Consider the following 23539-nt stretch of genomic DNA (forward strand, 5'->3'; position numbering starts at 1 on the left):
GAGTACTTGTTTTGATATTTTGAGTTTATTTAAATTCTTCGGCACTGACCAACACTTAGTAAAGGAAAGCAAGGAAATATAAAAATTTAATCGTGAATGTTCCAACTCGCCACCCCAGTCGGCTGATTATTTGAGTGCATCTTCACGAATTAACAACATTTTAGTCCTCTACGAGTAACGTATTATTACTTTATCGTAATTTACTTCTCATGATTAATTTCTCATCATTGTTTCTGTCGATTTATGGGTGACTTTTTAACATGTAGCCTTTTTGCCAAGATGCAATGCAATGTACAAGTTGTTTTTCTTCCCCCGTGCGTGTAAATGCAATTGCATCTCAAGATGCTGTACAGATACAGAGGGCATGATTATTTGATGGAAAGAAAGAGTGAGTCACAGTCATAAGCAGACGAATAAAGGAACATCATAGTCCTGGACTTGAATCGGGACAGGGAGTCAGCAGCACTGATTGCTAAGAGGAAGGTATTTCGCGATAATGAAAACAAGAGCCACCACCTCCCACTGAGTCACCTCCGGCTGGGCTGAGATTGATTGGGGAGGGGGGGAGCTTCGACAGAAAGCCGTGAGTTTTGGAGCAGAGCGCATGGAGGGCAGCGGTAGAGTGAGACAAGGCTAGTGGGGGTTAGGCAGTTGTGAGTCCAAGGAAGATGTTGAAGACGGCTCGTGCCCTCTTGAAATTCATCCGAGGGTTACATTGGGAGCCAGTGGACAGAGGTGGAGTGTTGGGATTATGCGGTCTTGTTAACGTGTATGGATGAGAAGTCTGGCAAGGGGCATTTTGGATCATCTGGAGTGAGGGTTTTGGTGAGGGGATGTGTGGATGCTTTAGAGGAGAGTTGCAATAGCCGAGTTACGATGTGATCAATGCGTAGGTGAAGGGTCTCAGCAGCAGCCATGGTAAGGAAATGTCTGGCGCTTGATACGGAAAATATGGACGCATATGGCTCAAGTCCTGAATTAGTCTAACCGTCTTCTTGGTTCTTTCGGTAAAGTCACGTAGAAGGGAAGTAATAAAATAATAAAAATAAAACATAATAAAATAATTATCACGACGTTTCGGCCACAACACAAGTAGCCGTCCTCTTGTGGCCGAAACGTCGTGAGAATTGTATTTTATGTTTTATTTTATTTTTATTTTATTACTTCCCTTCTACGTGACTTTACCGAAAGAACCAAGAAGATGAATCCCTGCAGTCACGAAAGCTTTAAATCGCAATTTAGTCTAACCGTGTCAATGAGTTCACTTTAATTGTACACGTACCCCGACTGTTTGCATATACCAATATATGCTAAATATATTAGACTGTGTCCAGTAAATGGAATCTGTAAGTGACAAACACTGCAATTTGCATGTGCTAACGGGCTACGTTTCAACTGCAGCTGTTTATCTGGCCAAACAAAACGAGTGCAGTTTAACACGCAGGCTTTCGTGACCAATATCATCCATCATAGAGGAGTTTTTGCTTAGATCGCGTAAGTATATAAAAGTGTCGTTAAAACACGCCACCACCCGACAGCCAACTAGTAAGGGTTGTCACGTAAACAGAGATTTACTAAATCTGTCTGTCGCCTGATGAAGCTAGTTGTAATTACTGGCGAAACGTCGTACTCAGTTTGTAAATGTTGTCGCTTGGCTCTCCAACGCACCGGTGTGCTGTACTAGTGACGAATTGGCATGTTCTGTTTACGTGGCAACAAGCACAACAGCAAGGTTATTGAAGCTCACCTTAATTTCGTGATTGTGCGAATCTTCAAATAGCATTAGACCGTAGCATACTTTGAACACTTTGAGATTAGTCATTTCAAACCAAAAATAAATACAAAGATCCCAGGTATATCCTTAAAGGACTGTTGGAGCAAGTGCTGTTAGCGAGCACCTATGAAGGCCCGCACGAGGCACTCATTGGAGGCTGAATCGACCTAGGGCAGGCCCAAGACTGATTCAGATAATCGTCCCTGGTGTTGGCCGTGAGCGGGAATCGAACTCGGGTCGCCGGGTTCGTAGTGCAGCGCCCTAACCGCTACACCACCGCTCCCCACTTTACGCACACACACAATCATCAGCCATGATCTATCCACCGCTGAATGAGTGCCTGCCCCGAGCCGTCTCGCCATCACTCGCGCTTCTGCGATGCAACAATCCACCAAGCCAGCACCTTGCACGCGAGCTGATTTTAATCGCTCCGTCTCAGCGGGTCGACGGCCCCTTCAGACGCGTTCCATTCCTTCAGACGCGGCTCCGTCGCCCTCTTTGACTGACCATCGGGAGGAGAGAGAGAGAGAGGGGCGGGTGGGTCTAATCCCTTTGAGCAAACAAGCCATGGCGCAAGCCCACTTTTATTCACAATTGGAATCATATCTCTCTCTCTCTTTTTTTTACGATCAGTGGAAACAAGAAGATGCTCGGTGTATTCGGCACTTTGCTTCGTTCATCATTTCGCAATTTTTTTTACTTAGCTTTATGTAAAACCCCCACCTCTCGCTCACTCTCTCGCTCACTTTCTCGCTCACTCGCTCTCTCTTTTTTTACGATCAGTGGAAACAAGAAGATGCTCAGTGTATTCGGCACTTTGCTTCGTTCATCATTTCGTAAAAAAATTTTTTTACATTTTGAAACTTAGCTTTATGTAAAACCCCCACCTCTCGCTCACTCTCTCGCTCTCTCTCTCTCGCCTGCTTGCGTTTCTCTCACGAACAGCACGAGCGCGCAAATCCACGGGCACCGGTTTCTGCGCGTGCCAGGCTACGGAGCGCGACGTTCGTCGATTTTTCGTTTGCGCTTGACGGCTAATTCGCCTTCGGGGGATGGGGGGAGGGGTGTGAGTACAACGGCCGAATGTCTGACAAAGCAAAGGTGGGTTGGGGTGGGTGGAGAGGGGAGGGGGGGTGGAGGAGGGAGTGCTGCTCGTATAAGCCGCTTTTGAGTGAGGCACCTGATATTCCCAGCGCAGCCACACCGGCGCGGTTAAAGGAGACGGCGCTTAAAACTCCCTGGCGCTGTGCGGAATTGATACCCCTTCGTCGGGCGAACGCTGGCCCGTGAGCGCCCTTAATCGGCACACGTGTAACAGAAGCCTGCAGCTTCCAACGCGGGCAGTATGAGCGAGCGAGTGCTAAGCCGCGAGGGCTGTTATTCATACGGGGGACCCGTTGTTGCACACGGACACGATGCCACTGCAATGCATTTATGGTGCATTACAAGTCACAGCACTTCTCTGCTACCTGCGCATGCAGACAACGACACTTAATATGCGGCGGTTAAATTTGCCCTCGGGGTAGGGGGTGGAGAGGAGAGGTGGCGCAGTGGTTACTGCACCGCGCTCTGAACCTGACCTCCTGAGTTTAATTCCCAGCCGCGGCTAATTATTAATCAGTGGCGAGTGATATAAACTCTCTATCTTCACCAGCTTGCACTGACCGGCGGGGTGAAGTATGGTCAAACAAGCCCTCATGACTGACGCAGCATGGGTAGGCCTTTATCCAACAGCGAATTGGCGATGGCCTGTATTTGTTAATTGTCCTACAACCAAATGACCCTGCATCTTGTTCTTGGATCTCGGAAGCTAAGCAGTTTGACAGCCTGGTTAGTACTTAGATGAGGGACCACCAGGGGCTTGCGATGGGGCTGTATGGGGGCCAGGAGATGACAGTGCTGAGCATCATCCCCTCGTATATGTGAGTTTTCTCATTTAAGCCAACCTTCCATTAATGACATTGACCAAAGATCCCAATGCAGGACCCTCTTGCAAAGAATCCTAAGACTCAGTGGGGGCTTTCATGAACAATCACCTGGCATGCACTAAAACAAATACGACAGAATACACAGTGCACTCTGAATACGACTGTGTGGCATAAATAATGTTGTTGATTGTTGCTCATAACAGGCACCCGGTATCAGTCTGAACAATTAAGCAGTGCCCGTGAAGATGGAGATTATTGCACCGTGCACTGCCCGTTGGGTCCCAGTATTGGCCACAAAGCACTTTCGCAATTACGGCAGCTCTCTTCCCCTTCAATTCCCACGCACACGGAGGGAGGAGGAGGGGGGGATGGGAGTCGCGCACGCTGCTTTAGCAGACGCAAGCGTGACTTGCCATGGTACGTGCTGAACGGAATCGACTCGTCACTATGCCGCATGCCGGGTCGTGCAGAAGAACTCCCTTCTCATCCGTGACCCTTGTTATCTGCAGCAAGGGCTGTAGTGTCTCCACGGAAACGTCTAACCGTCTGCCCGAGATATTCTTACTATTGTCCGGAATTCACCGCAGTTTTTTGTACAATTCTGATTCGCCGAAAGCGCTTCCGATTGTCCGCAATAATTTGTCGCGTGTGAGTGGAGACGAGCGTCAAATCCGTCCTACTATCCGGAGTGGGTCGTCCGCGACTTTTGTCTTGTCCGCGTTTAACGTTTTTAAAAGTTGCTTCGTGTAGCCCACGTGGCCCTTGCAAAAGAGGCGATCTTTCACGTGTGTCAGTCCACCACTTAGCCATAGTGGATGACGGACGTTATATAAAATCATCAATACCCCCCCCTCCGCCCACATAGCATTTCCATTAAATTACTTGCAGTTATGAATCGCTATATAGTCACTGCAGGTTCGTGTTATTTCTTTCTTTCTTTGTTTTCCCGCCAAACAATTTAGAGCCTGAGTATGAGCGTGGAGACTTGTGCACTGGGAAACAAGCAGTGTGAATATGTCAACAGAACAGCGTTGTTTCCCCCCCCACCCCCACCCCCTTCATTCTGAAACCACGCTCTCACACGGAGAATTGCACAAAACTGAGCAGATGGAAATTGCTCCTTTGGTATTTAGGCAAATTAATTGGCGCATTGCGCAGTGTTGACACGTTAAAGGGGGATTCGCAATCGCAGCTGCCGAATCTGTTCTGCTACTTCGGTATTCCAGATTGTGCGTGGGCACGATGTTCCGGTTTGTTGCCAAGAAGAAGTTTTAGCTGGGACTCGGAGCTTTGCCATATCCACACGGAGGGCAAGAGCTCACTGCACGCGTCCTGGCACGGGCTACACACAGACGAACACGATCCCTCCCCCCATTAGACTGGGCCGACCGCGAGGGCATTGTGTTGTTAGGGAGCGCATATTATTGACAGCAGAACTACACGGTTGGATTGGCGGGGTCACAGCCATGCCTTCTCTGCCTTGTCTCCCTGGCACTAATCGATGCCTCTACACCACCACACCAGGTACTCATTTGAGGCTGAGTTGACCTACGCTTGGCCCCGGCATGGCCAAGAATATAAATTGGGTTGACGAGAGCTGCAGCCCAGGGCGCTAACCATCGTGCCGCTGTGGATTTCAACAAAAAATAGAAATAATGGTTGACATGAAAATTCATTTGGACATGCTGCTAATATCAACACAGGGGCACTGAATCACTGCGCATGAACTAATATTATACAAGGTCATGCCCATACTAGGACAAAGATCTCTACTTAGAAAGTTGGGACAAGTACTGTTAGCGAGACGCCTATCAAGGCTGGCAGGGCACATGAGAGATGGGTGTGGCCAGGCACACCACGGCCCGGCCACCTTTGTCTCCCCTAGCACTGATGTTTACACATCCCACCAGGTGCACGTATAAGGCTGGGTCTACCTGGTGACCGGTTCATACATTTGCCACTGATGCTACCTGCGGTTGGGAATTCACTTCAGGTCGTGGGTTTCATTGTGCAGTCCGCTAATCACTCCGCCAGCGCTCACCACACACCGACATAGATTCTGATTTGTGCTTTTGCAAAGACAAAGACTCCCTGTATAGCCTGAACATACTTTTGGAGCAAGTGCTGCGAACGAAGTGGTGGTTGGCCAGCACCATGCCCAGCCGCCTTTGTCCCCTTAGTGGGGATGTTTATACACCAAACCAGGTACTCATTTGAGATTAAGCCGTACTAGGGAAGGCCCAGGGCCGAGTCAGGTAACAGTCACCTGTCTTGTCCGTGAGCGGGAATAGAACTCGGGTCGTCGGGTTCGTAGAGCCTGCGTGCTAACTGCAAGGACAAAGATCCCCCGTATAGCCTTAACAAACCATTGGGGCAAGTGCTTTTTAGCGAGCACCCACACTACCAATCCCCACACAAACACACACACACATGCGCGCGCACACAAGCTGGCATTTTTACGCCCGACCGCAAGAGACACGCCTGCCACCCTGGTTTCCAGATAATTGCCCACTGCTTGGTTTCAAACGGCCAGACATCAGTCCAGGCTAGCTTGACCAGACCCTGGCCCGGCCGACACAAGCAAGGCTTGACCCCGCCAGTTGCTCCCGCTAAGCTGTCGGATTAGCGCTAATGGCAAAGTTCCGCCGGGCAGAGAGCTCGCCCAATTTGCCCATCTGCCGCTCAGACTCACTGCGCCCAGGTCGCCCAACACGTGCGCTCTCAAAATACAAAATGCGAAGCTCGCTAAGTGCCGCCGTTGAGCAACAACAACAACAACGAAAAAACGGGGGGCTGCCAAATAGAAAAAAAGGGTGGGGGGTGGGCTGCCAAATAAAGCAGCACTGTTTTGGACACAAGGCGTTGTCACGTGGCGGGTGGAGGAGCGGGGGGGGGCATTTGTTTAAAAATAAAAACGTGGGGGTGTTTAACGCCAACGGCGCGAGGGGTGTGTGGGCTCAGAGCTAATTATCGCACTCAAATCGTTTCCTAAATATTTTGTATTTCGAAACGGCTGGCTTGCAAACAAGTTGAGTCCCAAAGTTAATTGCGGCGTTGAAAACCGCGTCCAGGTGGTCTGGGATTTATAAATAAGGGGATAAATGTGAAAACAAGTTTCCGCACATTGTCAATGTGTTTCACCTGCATGCAAAATGTGCCATAATCCATCATACGGCTCAAGATTGGTCCAAGAATTGTGCTAACACTTTTGGGCATCGCTGTCCGACTGCTCTGATGGGTATGAATACTAGCATGCCAGTTTTTGTGATATTAAACAAAAAAAAATAGCCTCCTCTATTCATTCAAATAGATGTCAGCAACGAGAGGTGTAAGCGTGCATGGATTATTATCACTTCCTATTCTTACTATGCACGCGTCGAATCAGGAGTGCGACGACCACAGTTCTTCGATCGCATGTTGTTTGTAATTGGTTCGAATGATTGGTGCAGCCGTTACTCGCCGCTATGTCCACTTACAATGTGAAAACAAAAGTTGGTTCTTGAATCAAATCGCAACCTGAGCAGTGAGTCTTTGCACCAATTCCCGGACGCATTAAATACAATCAGTTATCTTCATATTGAACAGCATTAAACGTTTAGTGATAGCGCATCTCATATGCTGTCTGAGGATTTGCAAAAAAATAGGTTATTGCAATAATTTTCATGTAGTTCTCAATTGCATTAAAAAAAAACTCACTTTGCATTTACTGTGGATCATTACAGGTAAAATGCATAGAGGAGTCAGAACTTTGTCCAGTATCTCCACGTGGAAAGCGGTCCAGAAGTTGTTCTTCTGAAACAAAATTCGTCCGAACAACTTTGCTCTGGAAAGCCAAAAGGCTGACGGACTACATTAGTGTAACCTTTGCATGGAAGACGCAGAGTGGAGATACGCTGTAGCGTGCCCTAATCCCCGTTTGATCGCTACCGCTCACCACGTTGTGATGAAGAAAGAAAAAAACTCTTCTATCCAACTGTGACCCTGAATCGCAACAATTTGTAAAATTGCTGGGAATCGTTCAACCTTCAGCAAGGCAATTTTTAGACACAATTCACATGTGTGGGTGTCTGAGTGCGTATTGCGGGCTACTCTATATTTCAAGTATTTCGAGTTTGAAAATTACACACCACAACGTAATTGTTCGCGGGGTAATTGCACTGCTCATATAATGATACTGACACTTGGGTCTCCCTCTCAAAAAGAGATAACGAATCTCAATGAACTACCTTCCAATTAAATAAGTAACATATCCAATTCGAAATGCAATATTATATTCAGCCAAATTTCTTAGATCGCCCTTCCACTGACCACCACAGCAGTATGAATGGGTAGACCGCAGTGAGTCGAGGGTTATGCAGCGTGTGGTGAGTTAAAGTGTGGATACTCACACCTCTTACAAGCTATCTGGCCGTTGTTTAAAAGGAGGCCAAAATACCCTCTTGAAGGGTTCTCCAGGGATACCTCAAGAGGAGGCACATCCATAAACCATCACGCAAACTGCGGTCATCCTCACAGCGGCTTTTGGTTTGCCATCCAACAAAGACGGTCACTGCATCTCGCGCTTTCAGATGCGTTTCTGCGGCCGTCTGGAACGCTCTGCTTTCCGAAATTAGAAAGCCACTGGAGCTATGCACCTTTAAATCCAGATTGAAAACTCGTCTCTTGAAAACTTTTTTCGTGTTTATTTTGTTGTCCTTCACCCCGAAACTCCGATTAGCACGGTATGGCTACGTACAATGCGAAAGAAGTGCAATACTGTATCCATGCATACATCCACCAGCAGTAGTGTGAGGAAGTAATTGCAGGGCTGCGCCTTCGCCGGTTTCCCTCTTCTATTCAGCGTTTTGTCGATTATTGCTATCTAGAAGGTTTTTTTTGTCTGTAATTTGACAAATTGCCAACGTGAAGTTTGCTGTCAACAAACACTTATCAAGAAAAAAATTCCCACTTTAAATGTTGACATTTTTACAAACATTGACATTTTGACAGTGCAGTTGCTGCGTGTGCCGATTTATTTCGTCGAAAGCTTTAATACATCAGCGCTGTCCATCTGTCTGTAACATAGAGTGCAATGACTCACGTCAAGATTTTAGTTTGAAGTTGTGTTGCTGTAAGAGGCTTATATTACATAAAACCAAAAATAATGATTTAAAGGGTTACCCAGAGCATGGCGATAACAAATCAGCGATAATGGGGGAGCGCTCGCAAGCGCTTGCTTGCCTACAACTTCGTTGCTTGTGACGTCATCCCGTGACATCACACGGCACACGCCCTGTGACGTCAACTAGTTTCGTGACCCGGATGGCAGCGTTATCGTCTCTCGTTGACATTCTTTGCGATGACAAAACGCACGTGGGAAAGTGTCACAGAATCCAAGCACCGTGTGCTTGAATGATTTTTCGTCCTCGATTGCGTTTTTTTTTCTTGTTTTGACAGTGGGAAGAGATCAGCGGCTACGACGAATATTACACCCCCATCACCACCTATCAGGTCTGCCACGTGATGGAGCCAAACCAAAACAACTGGCTGAGGACTAATTGGATTTCGTGCGGGGGCGCCCAGCGGATCTACATCGAGCTCAAGTTCACGCTCCGCGATTGCAGCAGCATCCCGGGCGTGGCGGGCACGTGCAAGGAGACCTTCAACCTGCACTACCACGAGTCGGACAGCGACTCGTCGGCTCACGTCGACGAGAACCAGTTCTTCAAGATCGACACCATCGCGGCGGACGAGAGCTTCACGCAAGTGGACCTGGGCGGCCGCATCATGAAGCTGAACACGGAGGTGCGCGACGTGGGCCCCCTCGCCAAGAAGGGCTTCCACCTGGCCTTCCAGGATGTGGGCGCGTGCATCGCGCTCGTCTCCGTGCGCGTCTACTACAAGCGCTGCCCGCGCACCGTGCGCGGCCTGGCCGTTTTCCCCGACACGGTGACGGGCGCCGACTCGTCCTCGCTCATCGAGGTGCGCGGGGCGTGCGTCGACAACTCGGTCGAGAAGGAGGCGCCGCGCATGTTCTGCAGCGCCGACGGCGAGTGGCTCGTGCCCATCGGGAGGTGCGTCTGCGGCCCCGGGTACGAGGAGGTGGTGGTGGGAGCGTGTAGAGGTAGGCGCTGGATCTGTGAGACGAGAGTTTGCGTGTGTTTCTGTGTGTGTTGTGTGTGTGTGTGGGGAGCGGTGGTGCAGTGGTTGTCGCGCTGCACTACGATCCCGACGGACGCGTGTTCGATTCGCGCTCACGGCCAACACCAGTGACGATTATCTGAATGGGTCTTGGGCCTCCCCTAGGACGACTCAACCACAAATGAGAATCTGGTGCTGTGTGTAAAAACATCACCACTGCGGAGACAAAGGCGGGGGACCATTTGTCTACGTCTGTCTGTGTGGGGTCCGTCTTACATTCCGGAGCGTCTTATAATCCCAAGAATACTGTGTGTGTGTGTGTTATAAATGGGTACGTTCGATGTGTTGTGAAGTGTTCGTGGTGCGTGTGATTGGGCATCAGAGGTGGCCGGGTGGCTTTAGAGGGTCAGAGCACTTATCCGGTCCCGATGAGGTCCAGGATTAAAATCTCGGTTTCAGCCATAGGTGATTAATCTGGGCTCCCAAGTGGAGTGCGTTGAAGGTCCTAAGACAATTCACCAATCATTACAAGCAAAAAATGAATCCCAATAATTTATTTTACGTTTTTATAAAGTGCAGAAGACAAAATAAAGGTCTTCAGAGTTCCGTGCAGAGAAAAAAAAACTATATATTTCATGTAACATGTCATAGAAAATACCTAGGTTTTTTTTTCATATTTAAATGGGAGAATCTCAGCATGTCATAGAAAATACCTATTTTTTGTGTTTATATTTAAATGAGATAATCTCAGCGGTCAGGCACAATACTTTCCGCAGAAAATTCCAAATCTGAGTTGGTCTGCCACCCAAAAACACTCTCTATTGAAGGGAACACTTCATACGAAATGAGAGGTTATTTGTGAAGAAATCTCAAAAGAATGTCAGAAGAAGTTTTATGGTATCAACTTCCTCGGGAAATTTTTTGGCACAGACCTGCCAGAATTATGAACCGATACTTTGTCTCACGACGTGAAACTGACGGCACAAATGGAAGGGCATTGGAAAAACGGAGAGAAAAATGCCCATACAGGTGGCTGGGTTGGGTCAGAAGGCTGATCATTGTGTCAGATCAATGAACCGGTACCTCTGAGATTTAAGTTTAAGCCTTGGATGGAGAGCCCACGTAAAAAAAAAACATGTTATCTCGTCCAGTGGATTTGTTGGTTTCAGCCAGGTCATCACTGGCTGCTCACATATACCAACAAATACAAGCAAATTATAGTTTTTTTTACACTTTATTTTATTCATCCCAGCCACGAGGGATCAATATAGAGCAGAAGACATGGGGTTAAGCACCCAACCGCATGTGTAAGAGCAGAAATATTATGTGGATTTAGCATGAGAACTATTGAGGACACGTCGGAGTCGTTCTGTACATTCCATTCAGGGATAATCACCTCGTATAACCCACTGCTCAGGTGTTTTAGAAGTGTTGTAATTGATGGTTTCACTGCACAGCTCAATGCCAACAGTACAGACGTAATTTATTGTGTAAGAAAATCCATAAATGCTCAAGGAATTGGCCAAGTAATTCCAAGAAAGTGCCTCCTAAAAACATTGCCTCAAAACCAAGTAAGGCAGTCGTGGTGAAACAAGAACATTTTATTCTTTCGCAGGTTATACCGCGCGTTGTTGTTCGGCTATGATGTCCGACGTTTCACTCCACGTGCTAGGGAAACTTCTTTTCTCTCCAGAAAACTTTTGACGTTGGGATATCGTGCCGAATGGCACGCAGTGAAACCCGAAAATGCGTCGGAGAGCTGTTCAGCATGACCATGAAACTTTATGTTTTCATAGAGTTTTTTTTACATACTGCATACAGTTCATGCTACTTAAGCAGTGTCCATTTTGCTAATGTGAATAAAATGGTGCTCATGTAAATAATTTTGAAACGTGACAAATCGTTGCACCACGTGCATGACCCGCTTCGTCCTGGTGCAATACTTTAATTGTGCCAAACTACTATCTCCCAGGAATGCAACCCCACTATTATTAAAAGCGTAATTGCATTCCCCCCTCACATGTTATTGCGGCAAACGTCACCGCGAGGCTGTGTGGGAATGCACTTCACAGTTGATGCGTTAAACGTGTTCATTCAGCCCAGCTTTGCCTGCAGAATTGTGTGTGCTCTGCTGTATCAATAGAGCAAAGTTCTCATGCAACAAGCACAGATGGATTGGAGCTGGTATAACATTGACTTGTGCAGGGAGTGGTGGTGCACTGGTTAGTTCTCCACTTTGAATCTGACTTCCAGAGTTCAATTCCACTGCCACGGGGCAGTGTAGATCATTTGTTGGGTTGTGGTCTGCTTAGCTTGCACGTTCCCTCCCTGCAGGGTCCTGTCGCTGCCACCCACTGCCAACTGTCTTGGGCTGTGGTCATCCGTGTAAAAGAGCTGGCTTTGCTCACTGGGCCTTACCGGCTGACATAAAGCCTGAGTCTGACATCTAACACCAGCAGCAAGCGATATCTTAAACGACCGTGGGTCTGTTCGCTTTCACCAACCCGAGCTGAGCAGCACGGTGAATATTCTTAGGTTTTTTCGGTAAAGTCACGTAGGTAAGTTAAAATTAAAATTAATGAAAGTAAAATGAAATAAAAATAAAAATCACGACGTTTCGGAGGCAACACAAGCTTCCGTCTTCAGGTGGAACCGTTACAGCACGATAGCTGTATCAAGTGATTGATACGATAGCTGTATCAAGCAAATGCAGCTATCGTGCTGTGACGGTTCCACATGAAGACGGAAGCTTGTGTTGCCTCCGAAACGTCGTGATTTTTTTTTTACTTTTATTAATTTTTACTTTTTACCTACGTGACTTTACCGAAAAAACCTAAGAATATGAATCCTTGCAGTCACGAAAGCTTCAAATCTAGAATCAGCACGGTGAAGTTATGGTCGAACAATCTCCCTGACCACGCGTACGGTGGGTTGACGCTCAGCACTTCCAGCTCCTGGGCACCTCACAGCCCTGTAGCTAAAACACCAGGCAAGTCCTAAGTGGTCACCCAATCCAAGTACTCACCAAGATCAGCCCTACTTAGCCTCCTCGATCTGCCATCACTGGGTGCAGTTCGAGCGATTTGGTCGTGATAGTGTTAACCGTCGCACAGTAAATATCATGGGTTGTTTTAAATTGTTTGGAAAATACTTATACGGTATGTTTTTTTGTGTTGCGCTGTGACATGAACTAAGCGAGAAGTTGTACGAAATTGCAGGAGTGATACTGTGCTGCTCCAGATGGACACGTTTATTATTATTATGCACCACAATACACCACATGGCATTTCTCTTTTTTTTGCCTGCAGGGAATAGTTAATATAACATTTCTCAATTTATAAAGTTCCTGTAAGCCTCAGGGTCCCTTCCAAATACACCTTTAATAGTCATATATTATTTTATACATGTACCGTTTATACCCCGCGGATACTGGGGTATAATTTGAGGGGCATTTTTCCTATTGTGCTTTTACCTTTAGGGCGTATCCAGTATTACAAACTGATGTATTACTCTTCTCTTCCTTGACATTTTTCAAGAATTCTCTTTATTTCAGGGGGTAAAAATGCATGTATCGGGGGGGCAGGGAACCTTTACTCTCATCGCAAGGAATGTTCTGTAAGGAAGGTGGCATTGCAAGATACCTTGCCTATTGTATACTTTTCCTTTCAAGGCCACAGTGTTATTGAAGAACAAGTTGAGGTTGGTTATTTTTTTAAATACATATATACAGAAGATGTAATCTAGTCGACAAAGATGCTCTTTTGGCCTCGGTAAATTGTGCACGGTGCCGTCTCTTAGTTTGGCGAGCATCTGTGACAGGCGGGGAAGGCGTTGGGAGTCAGCGCCTCGCTTGACTGCCTTCGTGGCTCTTAGTACCGCGCTGACGTTGACCGCACCACCACGACGCCGGGTACTCATTATAGCGCCGAGTTGTCTAAAGGGGTCACGCACCCCCTCCTCGCCCCCTCCACTGCCCCACGCCCCCCGGTGCGCATGGCCTGAAATCAAGCACAGGTCACTGGGAACCAGTAACACGGTTTTGCAAATCATACCGCCACTCACCACTCGTTGATGAACAGCGCGCTGCTCAACGTGAGCAGCGTAGGTTTAGACGATTGCGTGAACGCAGCGTTGATCGTTGGCGATCGCGTGAACAGATGTTGCTGGCTGATAATATCTCAAGAGTATGACTCCAACTTCAGTAAATTGCTCAATGAAAATATAGACCTATGGGTAGCAGGGAGAGGTATTCGTTCATATTTTGTATAAAGGGCAATTAGTGTTGCCTTGCAGCAACTACATTTTTCCCCCCAGGGTTTAATCTTGACAAGTGCTTGGATTGATGAAGACCAGGCCAATCAAACAGGTGTAGTAGGCATCGTGGGCAGTAGAGGGGGCAGTGGAGCAAAACCCACTCGCCACCTTCATGAACCGGCGGTGATCAGTGTGCTATGATGAAATTTAACATGTGTGCTTTCGCGACCAATACTGTTCACAATAAAAGTTATTTCGGGTTAGATCTCGTAAATATAAATGTGTCGTTAAACCCACCACCACCCGACACAGCCAATCAGTAGAGTGTGTCACATACACAAAACGTGCCAATTAGTGACTACTTCAGTACACCGGTGTGTTGGAGAGTAAACCCACAACATTTGCAATTCGAGTACGGCGTTTCGCTGGTAACTACAACCAGAATTTGTGGCGGACTTGCTGAAATATCTCTCACGGCCCACAAGGCGTGGCAAGAGGCCCTCATCCAGCCACGCATCGACAAAAGGTGCGTGGACATGTACACCACACACGCTCAACCATATCGGTGACAGCCCATCGTGGCTATGTGTCTGTGTGCCCGCATTCCTGCACTCGTTTGAATGTGGCTCAGCTAAAGGACTGAGAAGGACACATATGCATCAAGCGGAATGATCGCGACAAACTCGTCGTGAGAATGTACTGACACGTTGCTGATTGGGTAAAGGGTGGCTCCGATTGGAGATAATCATTACACACTTAATAACCGTGGTGGTCCCAATAAACAATGATTGTTATGGTGAAAAGAAAATAAACGTACTGTAGTCGCAGCAATTGCCAGGGAGTAATTGTTCGTGCACCACGCGTTAGAGACGTATGAAGCGTCTACATTCACGATTGCCATTGACATCGGGACACATGCTTCATGTTTCGATTTGAAGCTTTCGTGACTGCAGGGATTCATCTTCTTGGTTCTTTCGGTAAGGTCATGTAGAAGTGAAGTAATAAAATAATAAAAAATAAAACTTAATTAAATAATTCTCACGACGTTTGTGGCCGAAACGTCGTGAGAATTGTATTTTATTATGTTTTATTTTTATTATTTTATTATTTCCCTTCTACATGACTTTACCGAAAGAACCAAGAACATGCTTCATGGTTACTTCGTCGGATTCCTCCAGTATAAATACAAATTCTGATTCCGATATTTGCAAAGCTAAAAGTACAGCTATGCAGTGTATTGCTCAAGCCACCGATGGAAAAGGGTCCTTCACTCGAGTGAGACCGAGAGCCACTCCGCAGGGTAATAGGCCTACTCTTCCACGCAGGCGATACATCTTGGAATAAGGGTACCATACCCGCACTTAACTCCATCGCATGCAACATGCCGATCAGCTAACCACTATGGATAGAGACGGAGGAGATTTAAGAAACTTGAGCCGTTGTTTAAACGGCCGCACAAAGAGAGTTACCGTACATCGAACCGGCGACCTCTGAATTGCAAGTCCAGTGTGCTAACCAGCGCATCAGAGTAGCATCTTAACGGCTAATACTGCATACCATATTTTCAGATGGTCAGCGATAACCCGTTGACTTTCCACAAATGGCTGGCATTGAGGCCTAAAGAAAACACAAAGTGCAAACTTTAACTCAGTCGTTCGGGACTAAGGCCCAACAAAATCCACCACCACTACAGAATTTGTTTAACTCTTGCAAATGCACTCGGCGTGCGCATTCTCGTGCCCACGAGCACCCCGAAATGCAGACTGAGCCCCGTACGTGCCTGATTCTGACAAAGACAGATTGCTGTTTGCAAAGACTAAACCCTCTCCCCTGTCAAGCCGATAAAGGGATGCTTGATGAGTTTAAATCGGTGTTTTCAATAGACATGCAAACCTTCGATTTAAAGCTTTTGTGACTGCAGGGATTCATCTTCTTGGTTTTTTCGGTAATATCACGTAGAAGGGAAGTAATACAATAATAAATTATTATATTATATTATTATTATATTATGTTATTATTTTATTATATTATGTTTTATTTTTATTATTTTATTACTTCCCTTCTACGTGACTTTACCGAAAAAACCAAGAAGATGCAAACCTTCGTTAGTGACTGGATGCAACGGCGCTCGAGGGAGCGAGGCGTTCCTTTTTCCCCTCGAAGCCGTGAGAGTCGGGACGTCCGCTGTTCTTCACTCGCGACCTTACGCGACTTTGTTTGGCTTTGTTGGAGAGACGCCACGAAGCGACACTTGCTCTCACAGAATAATGAACTTCAGGGAATTTCGCTCGACGGCACCTCGAGAAGGCATTTCAGCCTGACGGCGTCGTGTCGCTATAAAGCAGCGACAGAAGTGAATGATTAATAAAAACAACATGTCAGTTCCACTGCTGGATAAAGCTCTCGCAATTCTACAATTGGTCGGGAGGGACGGGTGACCATTCTTCATCACACTCGCCAATGCCGCATGACGGAGAGAAAATTGTCACCTTTCGCGTTCCCACTAAACAAGTGTTTAACAGTTTAAAACGTAGTAGGCTTTTCCCCCCAATATCATCCATAATACAGGTTTTTTTTGGGGGGGTTAGATCGCTTAAATATATAAAAGTGTCATTAAACCCACCACCACCCGAAACAGCCAACTAGTAAGGGTTGTCAGGTAAACAGAACGTGTCAACGTGTGTAGTGTATAGTGTAGTGTATAGTGTAGTGTATAGTGTAGTATATAGTGTAGTGTATAGTGTAGTATACTAGTACAGCACACCGGTGTGTCGGAGAGCCAAGCCACAACATTTACAATCTGAGTACGACGTCTCGCCAGTAATTACAACCAGCTTCATCAGGCGACAGCCAGACAAATGTGGCTGTCGCCTGATGAAGCCAGTTGTTAAGAAGTGTTAATCGCTGTGCCGCGTTGCAACCTAGACGTGGTAACTGAGGGCCCTGTTCCAGAACATGTTGGGGGCCTTCGCTGCTTTTCCTTTTTTCCCTGCATTCACTGCTCAACAATAGTTGTCTATTTCCTGCATTTGTTTCCACCTCGCCCTAAGGAAAGCGCACGCAAAACATTGTACAGTTTATTGCGTCGCGAATGTAGGCGGGCTTGACAAAAGTGGAGAGAAACGTGGTTGTACGCAACTGTGACGGGTCCCAGGTTCAGGGAGGGGAGCCCCGCCCCCCACCCCCCTTTCGCAAAATAAGGGGGCCATCCATTTAGTACGTACGCATGGAGGGGGGAGGGGGGGTTAACCCAAATGCGTACGTTTGCGTACGGGGGGTCTACTGACAATGTACGCATAGGAAACGGGGGGGGGGTGAGTGAAACCTCGATAATAATTTGTCTACATTGGCCTTCAAATTAGTTAGATAGTCCGGCGGTGGACTATCTGTTTTCTTAAACACTTTAATATTATAAATCCTTGATCGTTTCTGCGTGGATTAAATATCGGCCGTTCTAAAGGATTCAGGGGGGGGGGGCATCAGGCGTACGTACGCAGGTGGGGGTGTGAAAAGTAAGCGTGCGTACAGAGAGGGGGGGAGGGGTCAAGTTTTGACAGATTTTATGCTCACCTACTAAATGGATGGCCCCTATGTTGGGTTTTCTATCTCGGTCACCTACAGAATTTCATTCGTGAGAAAATTAATTGTCGGCCGAGTCTCTGCCTCCCAAACGCGATGTTCGCATGCGCGTGGGCACGGTAAAGATATTATGACACTGGGTGCAATCTAGTGCCAGGGAGAAGCTGCTCCCCTATGATTATGGTGACGAGGAGTGGTAAGAGGTGGAGGGGCTCCAAGCCAACGTCGCTGCAGGGCCGGCCTGTGTGTGCTCTTTCCACGGTTCAAGTTGGTCTTGCATTGTTTTTCACGTACAATGCACAATTGATTGTGCTCGCGTGTGCCGTGTGTCGTCCGGTATGCATAATGTTTCGCGCAGACGCCAAGTAAAATATTGACCTTGGTGTTCCGTCGGCCGATAAATAGGTTATTCCTTGGTTTAGCAGAATGTACTTTTCAATATACATGCAATGCTGTTATATAATATGCTGAAGCAGCGCTTTGTGTTAATAATGTGCTTATTATACACATATCAGCCTCGCTTTTTGCAGACCTAGCAACTGCACTTTATTAAGAGGCTGTCTCCGATTCAGAGCGAGATAAAAGGTTAAATTTATTGCGGACTATTTTAATGGAAGGAACCCAGCAAGTTTTAATGGGCACGTATTTGGAAATCACGGGCTACATGGTACAGAGTGGTGCAGGTGCCTTGTGACCCCCATTAATTATCTAAAACTTCTATTTTTTAAAGTAAGGTTTATTTAAAACAAACACGAATATGCAAAGGAAAACTAAAAATATCACGGATTAATTAATTGGCGGGGTCACAACACATTTGGACCACCACCCTGTACATCCAGTAGCACTCCTGGATGACCGTAGTTCACCAACCCTGCCTGGTCAGTGTGGGGTTGGGTGGCCAACACCACGCCCGGCCGCCTTTGTCTCCACAATGGCGATGTTTACACATTACACCAGGTACTCATTTGAGGCTTAGTCTACCTAGGGGAGGTCCAGAACCGGTTCAGATAATCGTCACTCGTGTTCACCATGAGCGTGAATGAAACTCGGGTGACTTGGGTTTGTAGATCAGCGCGCTAATATGCAAAGGAAAACTAAAAATATCACGGATTAATTAATTGGCGGGGTCACAACACATTTGGACCACCACCCTGTACATCCAGTAGCACTCCTGGATGACCGTAGTTCACCAACCCTGCCTGGTCAGTGTGGGGTTGGGTGGCCAACACCACGCCCGGCCGCCTTTGTCTCCACAATGGCGATGTTTACACATTACACCAGGTACTCATTTGAGGCTTAGTCTACCTAGGGGAGGTCCAGAACCGGTTCAGATAATCGTCACTCGTGTTCACCATGAGCGTGAATGAAACTCGGGTGACTTGGGTTTGTAGATCAGCGCGCTAACTGCTACACCACCGCTCCACAAAGCAGCCGACAACACCTGCCTCATGTACATATTGCAAAGTATTGATGAAATACCCAAGTTAATAGTAGACACAGGAGGGGTAGATTAATGTATTATCTCCAATTTAATTCGATTAACTGTCATGATCTACGGTCATCATTTGGTTAAAGAATGAACTTTTTTTTACATTTCAGTGAATGGTAGCACCTCCCTAGGTGGCTGCAGGAGTGATGTGAACCCATTGGATGCAATGAAATATCAAACTGTCAGCCTTTCATCAATCCTACCGTGTATCATAAGTATCGTAATGTAAAAATAAGTAGACACGTTTCCATTGTTTCATCAGCGCGTGCTTTTAAAAATCTAGAATTCTCCATTCCCATTGCCACGCATTCGCACAGTATTTTATTTTTATTGCAAAAATTCTTCAGGTGGTGAGGTGGGCAACGCGATGGCGAGATGTTAACTCTCTCGCCTGGTGTACAGGAGGTCGTGGGTTCGATCCCGACCCTGACGCCTGCTGTAACTTCCAGAACTTCGGTTCTCCCCGTTGTCTCGGGGATTTTTCTTTAAGTCCTCCGGGTTCACCCCCCCCCCCCCCACATAGAGAATCATGCACTTAGAGAGTCTTTGACTCCCGCAATAAATGTCCACGCGATAAGCCTCTTCGTTGAGCTATCATTTGCGGCCAGGTCGTTTCTGAAAAAGATCTACATAGCTCAGTGGGTCTTACCTGGTAAAACAAACAAAAAAGTGGTTATTTAATTGCATTGCAAATTCCCTTGAAGCTTAATCTCAACAGTATGTCTCCCGTGCATGCTGGGAGACGGCACAAACTACATTATCTGGCGGACTTTTAGCACGAGAAGCGCTGCTGCTGCTGCTGCCACTGCTATCCCCCCTTGCTGCTCATCGCCACACAAAGAGATCTCGTCAAGTGCCTGCAACGGGCTTCGAGCAATGTTACGGAAACAAATGCGGCGTGGAAACCAGTCGAGAGCTCTCTAGGAAGCACTCAAGGGCCCCCGCAAGGGTGGAATTATCAGTTGTGGATTGGAGACGACGAGACGACGGAAATAAAGAAATAACAATGCAACATTTTCTCCGATAAGCGGGATCCAAACGAAAGGGCGGAGGCTCGAGGAGCCCTTCTAATCCCACCCCAGGAAGAAGATGAAGGAAGGGAGGCGGGTGAAACTGTTACGCTAGGATGATGTTTACCTTGGGTCTCTTTTGAACAACGTTCTCAGCTGCAACTGTCTCTCTCGCTTGTTTACTTTGGGCCCCGAGAGATTATGCGGTCAATAACAGTCCGGGGGAGACAGCAAGCCAAGAGAGAGAGAGAGAGACACTTCTGTTGCAATATTTCCGCCCCCATTGTTTTGACTGGACCGGGTTTCAAAAGGGGGGAGGCTTTTTTCGTGTGACGGCGCTGGATTCGGACCCAGGTGGTTGGTGTCTGATACAGTTGTTGGCTTGTGGGGCTGTTAAATTTGACTCCGCTTTTCCCCAAGTCTTTTTTGTGTGTGTGTGTGTTGTTGTTCTCGGGAAAAAAAGTGTTAACAGCTCCAAAATGTCAACCGCCGCCACCGAGCGCAACGCGTTATGAGAGATGTAAAGAAAGACGCCTTGGGCTGAGGGATCAACTGTGGGGTTTTAACCTCCCCTCGGAGTTTCTATGTTACGTGCTGTGTTGCTAATACTGCAGGTCTGTTGACGCGAGGGGGATGATTCACGCGGGCGATGAATTGCACGTTCGTGTACGGTTCTTTTCAACGAATTCACCGATACGTCTCTTCTCACCAGCGTAAGGAAAATCATCGAGTTGCTACATTTCAACCATTTTGTCCATATCTCAGTTTCATTTATTTGGTATAGCCCTGTGAGCCATTCGGCTCTTGAATCGGTTGAAATCGCAACAAACAAAAATCAAAAACATGAACAAGAAAACATCTTAAAGTGACTATGTGACTATGTGCAAACAGAGAATCCAGGGAAAACAGCAAAAAAATATTCCAGAAAAAGCACCGTACACCAACGCTGTGTGCAAAAATCCCAGTGGAATGCAAGTCAAACAACAACAACAACAACCACAAGACAACAATATTTGAAACTGCACCGAACAGCTTTCTTTGATGTATTAACAGACCATCGTGGTGCACCCATTTCTAAATGCGTACCCCATTCATAGAACGGGTGTACCCATTAAGGCACGTGTACATTTCCATTCGTAAATGGTGCGCCACATCGATGCATGCGGACACCACAGTAAGTCGATCGGAAGCTCGCAGCCTTATGCGGTAAAGTGTGGGCATTGCCCGAGACGCCCGGTGAGAATGGAAGAGTAGGCCAAATTACGCCATTCCCGCGAGCAGTGGCATGAGCAAATGATTGCAGAGCTGTACATTTATACAGAGAGAAAAAAAAACTAAATGCTTCTCACATTTAAAGCTTTCGTGACTGCAGGAATTCATCTTCTTGGTTCTTTCGGTAAAGTCACGTAGAAGGGAAGTAATAAAATAATAAAAATAAAACATAATAACATTATTCTCACGACGTTTCGGCCACAACGCAAGCAGCCGTCCTCAGGTGAAACCAGGTCTGTCGAGGCGACAGCGTCAGACTTTACCGAAAGAACCAAGAAGATGCTTCTCACAGTTCAGCAATAGAGTCATCTTTTTATCCAATTCCATGGGGAAGTGCGTTCCACAACAGAGACGCATTTCCCCCCAATTTGATGCACACGCCTGTTGGACGGAGATATTCATAATACAAGGGTGGATTTTTTTTTTTGAGACGTAGATAATTGTTGTAATTGTGGCCGCTCCAGCAGTTGTACAATGAGTGTGGCCGAGTCGTGGAGGGTGGCTAACATGGGTAATAGTGATAACCTCACGTTAAAAGTGAGCTTAGACATTCAATGAGCTTGTTGTACCTGAACGTGTGGCGGATGTTGTTTTTTTATATGATAGATGTTTGTTTTTCTCTACACTATAAACTTCCTTTATTTGTACAAGTGACAAGTGGGTCGGGCAAAAAAAACTATACATATCTATTTCATGGTAGGGGGATAAGCAGAGGTTGCACAGTTATAAGTTTTATTTTGTGTTTGCTAAATATTATTATAATGCCCAATACCTGTTTCTGACTACCTTGCCGTACAAATGCATGTATCACTGCACTAGCAGTCCTTTTCATGCACTGTATGTTATGCGCAATTAGGAACATCTCATTCGTTATTAAGACCAATCATGTGTTCCTGTGTTAGAGCCAGTATAGCCTTCACACGAAACAATTACATTTCCATGCATAATCCAATTTATGTTGTTTGTTGCTACACGTGTTTTATTTGCACAGTGGAACTTGAATGCGATGGCCTATTTATAGAAAGTCTGAGAACGCAGAGACGAGGTGAGGAATGAGGGGAGTGGGAAAGGCAAAAGAAAGAGAGTAGACGGTGTTTTTTTAAATCAATAATTTCGATGTTAAACATCTGAAGGTGTGGAATGCATCCAAGGGAGCGTAAATTGATGAGATGGAGCGATAAAATCAGCTCATATGCAGATGCTAGGTGGATTGATACATTGCAGAACCATGAAATGTAGAAAGACATTTTGAGGATTAAGCTCTGGGTACAGCATTCTATGCAGTGACAAACATAACGTATGTTTCCCCATACCTATATGTACAGAACAGTGCGTTCCAACTTGAACCTGTGAAAATCTCGTGCCCGACATTAATCGTTTTAATAAAAACACGACACAAATTCATTTATTTTAGACTAATAATTAACGGTACGTATCTGAGGCTATGAAAATATGACGTGAAATAATTGGAATTTTGCTTTAAATAAAAAATAAAAACGCTAAACGGCCCTCGGCTCAACACTTTGCTAAGCAAATGTGTACTCTTAAACAACACAGCCTTTACAAAGCTAACAAGAAATCAATGGGACATTATTATCTTAAGTTGGCACAAGGTGTGGAAGGTAAAGAATGCAGTTAACAGTCCCGGTTGTGGCGTTGACTTTTCAATGTCTTGTTTGGCTAGGTTCCTTCTGCTCTGATGGCCTTGGCGATTATACGAGGGATATACCATGGTCATACCGTCGGTGGTGCATCCTTAAATAAGTTATATATTTTTTTTAAAAACGCTTTAATGAAATGCATAAGGGACCGTGGCCAATTACAACCAACGACAGTTGACCGTGGACAATTAGACCCAAGCCGAAACATAACATATAAAAAAAAATAATGTTTTTAAATATATGTATTTTATTTATTATGATAGAATATGGTATTGTCATCAGTATGACATAGGTATACCAAGTTTGCAGTCGATACCACATTGGGATGTGGGTAAAAATTTAGCTACAAGATTTGAAGATACAACAACCACAACAACAACAGAGTGAGTTAAATAAGAGTGTGTAAAAAAATAGATGCATCCCGTCCCGCTTGATGCGAGGCCATGATTAAG

The 23539-nt window shown here is 46.3% G+C and overlaps 1 protein-coding gene across 1 annotated transcript in view; it reads left to right on the plus strand.

Moving 5' to 3' along the window:
• LOC144730701 (ephrin type-A receptor 4-like) overlaps positions 1–23539 on the plus strand; it is a 148380-nt gene that overhangs the window by 6198 nt on the left and 118643 nt on the right. The window contains exon 2 of the mRNA XM_078611392.1: positions 9139–9805. Within this exon, the coding sequence (XP_078467518.1) occupies positions 9205–9805 (601 nt within the window). The 5' untranslated portion in view covers positions 9139–9204. The remainder of the gene's footprint in view (positions 1–9138; positions 9806–23539) is intronic.

The sequence above is a fragment of the Lampetra planeri genome, chromosome 36 (assembly GCF_965212315.1).
Source record: "Lampetra planeri chromosome 36, kcLamPlan1.2.h2, whole genome shotgun sequence".
NCBI classification, from domain to species: domain Eukaryota; kingdom Metazoa; phylum Chordata; class Hyperoartia; order Petromyzontiformes; family Petromyzontidae; genus Lampetra; species Lampetra planeri.